Source organism: Channa argus, chromosome 18 (assembly GCF_033026475.1).
Source record: "Channa argus isolate prfri chromosome 18, Channa argus male v1.0, whole genome shotgun sequence".
Taxonomy (NCBI): Eukaryota; Metazoa; Chordata; class Actinopteri; order Anabantiformes; family Channidae; genus Channa; species Channa argus.
The window spans coordinates 22,278,363-22,286,192 of NC_090214.1; the positions used below are offsets into that span (position 1 = coordinate 22,278,363).

The following is a 7,830-nucleotide window of genomic DNA, read 5'->3' on the forward strand; positions in this document are numbered from 1 at the left end:
TCACTTACATAGCGCTTTATACTGGTTCTCATTCGTCCATCCCACTCACATTCACACACCGATAGTAACTTAGGAGCAACTTCGGATTCAGTATCTTCCTCAAGGACACTTCGATATGTGACCGCAGGACCCAACCGGGATTGGGGGATGGCAACTCTACCGTCCTGCACCACAGTCGGCGCTTGTCCGGTATGGAACCGGAATGTGGCTTATCCCAGCTATCATAAATCAGGGAATACGCTGGACAGGTCGCCAGCGCCAACACAGACACACATACACAGAGTCAGTCACTCACACCTGCTGCCACTTTTAAAGTCACCACCTAATAGCACACTGGGAATGTGGTTGTGCGACGCGGCAGCACAAACCATTGCACCACCATGCTGCCGTTATCCTTCAACGTTATACCAAACGCACGTCAAAAGTTTCTCATGCCTAGCTAATGTTCATGTTCTCCAAAATTTAACGTTTTATTTTTCATTAAGCTCATAAGGTAGAAATGCATTGGGAACAATGTTGCTAAATTCAAAGGTTTTTTTTTAATATAGGATAAGATAAGATAATCTCAAACCTGTCTTGTTAGAGCAAGGCTCTCATGATAGATCTAACATCTTTTCATCATTAAAACTTCTCATTTTATAGAGGAGTCAGGTGGTTTTATTCCCATGTGTTCTTGTGGGGACATGTGGGGACATGAATGTGCAGTTGTTTCTAATGGATCAAACCAGGATCTTAAATTCTAGTGTTATTAACACCAGACCTCTCATTCAGCATCATGCATGAGGTCAGTAGACAAGCACTTCGCAAGTGCAGAAAGAGAAAAGTACATTTTTAGTAGCACATAACATATATGGATGTGGAAATAATACACTGTTAATTGGCGTTTGTTACGGTTTAGCCAAACTAGTGTCTCTATATCAATACAAAGGTCAAACTGACACGACTGCAACAGCAGACTGATCAAATAAATCAAGACACTAGATGTATAGTTCACTGCATAACTTAATTACAGGTCTAAACAAAGCATGACACAGGTTTTATCAAACAACTGCAGATGAACTCTCCAAATGTGACCAAACTACTTCAAACATAATGTATGTATCATGTACATTTATTTATTGTAACAAAGCAACTGGTACACGTAATCTAATGTGAACAAGTTTCCAGTGGAACAGGAGAAATGCCGCAGACTCCACAGAGGACTCTACAGAAATATTTTCCTCTTCCATCTTAAGATGTAAAGTTATGCTCAAAATTAGATTTTTTAGGTTGTTTTTATAAAAAAATTGTACATTTCAAACTTTGTTGTGGGTGCCAGAAAAACAAGATAATTTATTTAACAGAAGTCCAGCGCTGGTGTCAAAGCCCCACTGCCCCACCAGACCTCCCGATTAAACTGTGTACAAGTGACAACTGTCTTACCAAGATACATGTATAGCCCAAAAACATTTACAACGGTTGAAAGGAACAAGCTGGTGCTTTCAATCAGTTCCATTAGTACAATAAGTCACAAAGAAAAATGCAACTTCTAATAAGCCTTAGTACCCTGCACCACTTGATATATTATAATACACATTTATATATAAAAGTGGCTAAGGATGCTATGATAAAGTCATCACTGCACCATGGCTTATTTTTAAATTGAACGCACAACTTCAACTGAAAACGCTGTCTCATATTTTACATAGAAATTGCTATTGTACGTTTTTTTTAACTCTATGTAGGATGGCGTGCAGAATGCTACAAATTTTTTTTGTTCTTTTGCATGTCTTTGGGAAATGTACAGAAACAAAGACAGGTGAGACTTCCAGAGAGCCACTGACACATCCCACCCTACCCCACATAGACCTGCGCATGGAGCTGGTCTTTAGACATAGCATTGTGGACAGGCCTTGGCTGCAGAGGAAGAGGGCGGACAGGCTGACACAGAGGAATTGTTTTTTGTGTGTTTTTTTTTACAAACCCAACCCCCCACAAAAACAAACAAAATATTTTTTGTTCCCATGGGTTTTACGATGATCACAGGAGGACTGGGAAAAGGTGTGTTTGTTGAATTATTTAATCATCCTCACCATCATCCTGAAAAGAAAGAAAAAAGAAAAAAAAAAAAGCAGTTTTCAGTTGTTTCAAGAATACTTGAGAAGCCCTGTGAGTTACTACCTCTAGAGCACAGAAAGACTGTTATATGTAGAGTTCTTACCTCCCCATCTTCACCATCATTATCTTCTTCATCATCTTCACCTTCCTCTTCCTCCCCTTCGTCAATGTCTTCCAGACCCTCTTCTTCGTCGTCATCATCATCGCCATCACCTTCCTCATCCTCCATGTCAGGGACCTAGGAAAATTATATCTTTATATCACCTGGCCCTTGTCTTAATGGGGGGCAGACAAACTTTTCCTGCCTTTACTATATAAAATCTCCCTCCGCATCTTAGTGGGAAACTCATTAAGACATCATACAGAACAGTTTTTGGGTTGTTTTTTTTTTTTCTTCAAATCATAAGGAGTGCAGATGTCCTCCAGGAGTTCCGAGCAGCAAGCCAACCAGAGCCCCTTTCAGACATGCACTGGAGTTCAGACATTTTCCAGACTTTGTCTGGGGTGGGTATAGATGTGAACGCAAAAATCCAAGTCTGTTGGCCATGACATTACCCGGACTTTACCCATCCAGCTCCCTAGTGCATAGTCCGGATTATCTCCACCCGAGCTGATTGTGAATAGAGGAGGTAATTCGCCATGAGTGAGCGGGCAAGTTGAGGACATCCATTTCCTGCGACTGCCACGAAACTGGGCCAATACAAGCAAACAATGGAAGGTGAAGAACTTATTCATTCATAGGAACAAAACAACAATGTCGAACTGGAAGGGCAACGAAATTCGTGAACTTCTGTCGGCAAGGGCAGACCTGGAAATCGTCAAACAAATGCAAGGAACAGCACAAGACTGTTTGGTATATGACCAGATTACAAAGCAAAACACTGTCACTTTCCCAGCTTTGTTTTTGCGCCATGTCCCACTTCTATTTTATATTCATTAACAAAAACACTACTATACAATTATTTAGTGCTTGTAAATCTAACTATAAAGACAAGACATTGAATATTTGTAGTATTTATTTAATGACTGCCTAGAAGAAACAAAAAGAAGAGTGAGAGTCCTACCAGGTAGTACTGCAGGGGGTTAGGCCAGATGTCATCCTTAATCACTTCTCCCAGCTCATCAGCACCTGCATCGGAATGGTCAGTAAACCAGGTGAAGAAGCTCTCTGGCTCCTCGTGCTGCCTTTTCTTTCCAGCTTTGTTTGGCGTCTGACCTGTACGCTTTGTCAGATCCTGGTAAAGTGTAAAGTGTATTTTGAAAAACAAAATAATAGCTGCTTTTTCTTGTGCATGCAAAAACCCAGAACAAAAGCAGAGCTTCTGGGAAAAAAGAACAGTGCAAGAGAACCTGCAGCACGAAAGTTAACCAACAACACTTTTTGTAGGTGAAATGTGTTTTCCTACTCATCATGTAGAACTACATAAAAACAAAACACACATGTATATGTAAATTAATACAATAAAAATGTAAAAAAAATTATAAACACAACTGAGGAAAATGCAAACTAACCTTTCCAGCTTTCCATTTGATTTCAGTTGATTTGGAAACAGGATCTCCACTTTCGTTTACGTTAAACTCTTTGGAGAGGGCTTTGTTCTCAAAGTATGGATTCTCATCAAAATACTAGAGAATATAAACACATCCATGTTACATCTGTATTGGAATAAAGAATGTGAAGTTGACTTTATGCTGTGTTGGGAGTTTTGGGTGCCATTTTGATCAATACAGCCCATTTACCTTTGGCTGTTTCGTGTATTAGATTCAGTGCTTCTCTAGAAAACTTTCAGGTATGCTGGCATGAGGATAGACCTTTTATGCACTCATGGTAAAATAGTTGGTTATATTTTATTCTAGTGCTACAAAAAAAGTTAGAAAAAATAATTCAAGAAAAATCGACTATATAAAAACATACAATCCTTATAATTAATACATGTAATAAAACTATAATAAACTTAAGGTGGACTGGAACTGCAATTTGCATGCCTCAGCAATTTGAAACTGCTAATTTTCTCATGAACACTGCGCATGACTCATTGCTGCACTTGGTATTGAAAAAAGAAATCTTGTGTTTAATCAAATTTCATTAAAACACAGACTGGCTCTGTGATTATTACTTAGTCATCAATTATTTTATGTTAACCACTTTAATGACATTGATTACGAACATTTTCGTGTGTAATAAAAAGGTTGAACTTGAAAGAAATCAAATACAGTGACACCGGCCTTTCATGAGAAAATACTTAAGAAAATTGCAGTAACTTGGAGAAGCATGGGTGAAGAAAGATAGTTATAAAAAAACAACACAGGGAAGATATATCTATTGATAACCTTGTATGAAATCTATTAAAAGTGGTTTTCTTAGGTCATCATGTTTTCATACATTTGTGGGTTTCTTCGTTTTCTTATCATAGCTGTCAAAAGCTAATCAAGTCGAAGCAGGGAGGAGACGGTGCTAGAGTCACCTGACTGAGACTCCCCATTATTCCCAAATGAGAGTATATTGGACAAATGTTGTGTTGGACAAGATGTTTTACACTGCCTGTTATTTAGGCATAGCAGCTTTCCATGTCCACGTATGTTTAATTTTCTTTATCTTTCCATTGCCATCAAATTTAAACATTTTAAACAACTATCTAGCCAAACGGGAAATATGCAGGTAACTAATTCTGTAGCAGGGACAGGTAAACAGACCACAGGGGTCTCAAACACAGTGGACAGCGCTCCCAAAATTAAAGTTGTGCAACTTCACATTCTCTAAATCGCCTGACATTTAGAATGTAAACTCTCTAAGTAAAAGTAAACCTGAGAACTCACAAAGTCTATTCTGTATCCAGACTTGATATCCTCAAACTCAGTGACCTCAACTCTTGACAAGTAATGAAGTGCTTCCTCATCCTCTTCCCCCAGAAGAGCTGAAACTACAGGTCAGACACCATTAGCTGCTGAGCACGCACACACAAACACACACACACACACACACACCAAATAAACAGTTTACCTTGTGGATGGTTGACGAATGTTGTGACCCAGAAATTGGGGATTTTGGCTATAAGTTCTGATCGCTTCTGAAAGAAGGGCTGGCGTAATTTGTTGTACTTCTGCTCAACTTTTAAAATTTCTTCACTAGCCTGTTCATTCAGTCTAAAGGGTAAAGAAACAGACATCAGAAAGAAAACTTCTCCACACACAATTCAATGATGACAAAGAAAATTCTTTCAAAGCTCACCTGTCAATTTCATTCTGTACTTCATCAATGTGTTCAATTGCTTCCTGTTGCTCTTTTTCTAAAAGGAAAAGAAAACTGTTAAAAACTTGGATTATGGTAAAAAATAATATAGTAGAGTACAGAAGTTTGGATCCCCTTTTTTCAAACTGCAAAAAGAGCTAAACAAAGTTTTTCGCCATCAACAAAGTTTTTTATGCCCATTCAACAAAATGCTCATCAGAAATTCAGTGAATTTGTAATTATTCTGACAAGATGAATGCACAAAATGGCATGTAAGGGGTTGTAAACTTATCACTAAATCTAAAATAATATTGTACATTTAGCTAAAAAAAAAGATCATGAGGGGCATATAAAAAGTAAAATAAAGTAAAATATAAAATTAAGTCAGTGCAAAAGTTTACATTCCTGTTGTAATAGGTAATAAGTAATAGGGATACATTTTATATGAGATAAAAATACATTTTGTAACATGCTTGTTAATTTCTATCCACATCTTTTTAAATATCTTTATATAAAATTAAAACGTTTAATTCTCAATGTGAATGTACACTACTCAACTTGTTTGTCCAACTTGTGAGACTTCGTTGAGGAGTATTATGATTACGATTGGACCATTACACAACATTGGTTGGTTTAAAATAAAAAAGAGAGAGAAACGGATTCTGCAGCTGCAATATTTTTTTTCTTTAAATAAGCACAGTGGTAAATAAAGCGGGCGTCAGTCGTGTGTAAAGCTGGTGCTGGTGTGATTGTGCGCGCGCGCTGGATCCACGGCAGACAGACCCTCTGCCTCCTGGAGTCTGGAGCTTCCTGTTGAGCTAAAGGCGGCCTGGTTTGAATGAGGGGCTTAACGATGTCTCGCTGCAAAATGCTATCTGTCTAGATAACAAAACAACGTGCACTCCACGAAGGGCTCTTTGTGTCTATTGCCATTATATTATTAACATTTTCTATTTCACGTTCTAGTAACATTAACAATGCAGCTTTCTAAACGAATACGAAGCGCTTGTTTACATTTTGCACCGCTACAAACTAACAAACGCCAAGCTCGCAAGAATGGTTCCTTTAAGTTCAGCAGTTAATATAAACCTTATGTGAGCTCAGCCTTTCTTATCTGGATGAAAACAGGATACAGTGAATGTTGCACTTAAAAGTAATATAAGCAAACAATCGAGTATATAGCTTCAGTTACACACTAGCATGAGGAAACGCACAACTTCACGCGATTTCGCCTGCACATCCCTAGAACAAACCTTCCAAGGTTGGCTGAATGGAGAATAACTGCTCATCACGGTAAATGCAGCTTATGTAATGCAAATACAGGCCTCCTTCATGTCAATTAGCTGTTAGTGGCCAATGCAACGTTAAGCTAATAGCTAGCTAAATGGTTAGCCAATGCTAGCAAGCTAACCACAACATCATTTACCCCTATGTGTACGTATAGGGATGTATAAATTATGCTGTCAAGCATAACACATTATTTCAATAAAACAAACACTAAAACAACACCGAAAATAACAAAATGACGAAAAACAAATGAAAATGGCGTTGTACAGGATAACCGCCATTCCTTAACGTTACCAGAGGTCTCGTCTGCTCCGTCGTGATTTGAATTCTCCTTCCTACTGACTTTTGCCGATGAGCCCGACATGGTTATAGTTTAACGAGACTCTTTCAGTCAGATGTATATCCCAAATGATTTTGAACTGTTCTTTGCAGAATAAAAGTTACTTCCACCTAACACTGAGTGCGTGTATCGAAGCCCACGTTAAGGAGGGACGAGCGCAGCTTTGCACGCTTGTTTCTTTCTGTGGCGCACGGTCGGTGAAACACATTTACGGTGCTCTACTGCCCCCTACTGTCTGGAGTGCGACCCTGCATTGTTTGGTTTTCCATTCTCGCATGACAGCCGGAGGTCTAGACAGATACAAATACCTACAAAAATTGGCTAGCGGCTGTTTGAAATACTGGGACAACAAATATAATGACCATCTGATATATTAAATTGCATCACTACAGCAAAACAACAAAAAAAAAACAATACACATTTAATTCTAAAATAATATTAACATTGTATTTAGAAACAACACATCTGTACTTGGCACAATTAAGAATTTTAAATACGCCTACATTTGTAATCAAATTTACAATTGTTATCCTTAATAATAGGGTACTGAACCATACACTTGTTTCAATTGAAAAAAATAAACTTGCTATGTGGACTACATTACAACTTAAAATACTGTATGTGTGTACTAACTAATTTGTTGCAGTGTAATACCAAGTTCATCTCCAATTAATAAAACACCAATGTTATTCCTTATTCTGTCTACAGCCGAAGAGACATTACAGTATTTCATTTATAAATACAAGTGTTACAAAGTTAAGCCTTTTTTGGCCTTGTTACCACATGTCAGTATTAGCATAATGTAAGCTTCTCCACAACTAGCATTAGATCCATACATTTAAACATTTAAAGAAAATATCTGCACTGATTTTGGCAA

General features: G+C 38.0%; 1 protein-coding gene across 2 annotated transcripts; it reads right to left on the minus strand.

Annotated features, from left to right (window-relative positions):
- Positions 1-1,099: 1,099 nt before the first annotated feature.
- setb (SET nuclear proto-oncogene b) lies at positions 1,100-7,138 on the minus strand. 2 transcript variants are annotated; one of them, XM_067484429.1, is made up of 8 exons: positions 6,908-7,138; positions 5,327-5,384; positions 5,099-5,241; positions 4,915-5,018; positions 3,610-3,723; positions 3,162-3,332; positions 2,201-2,335; positions 1,100-2,079 (listed from the first exon to the last, which is right to left on the minus strand). In XM_067484429.1, exons 1-8 carry the CDS (start codon positions 6,975-6,977, stop codon positions 2,059-2,061), a joined length of 816 nt encoding a protein of 271 aa, XP_067340530.1. In that variant the 5' UTR covers positions 6,978-7,138; the 3' UTR covers positions 1,100-2,058. The 2 variants fall into 2 exon arrangements, with proteins under 2 accessions (XP_067340530.1, XP_067340531.1); XM_067484430.1 differs by lacking the exon at positions 6,908-7,138 and adding an exon at positions 5,885-6,791.
- Between the last annotated feature and the right edge of the window lie 692 nt (positions 7,139-7,830).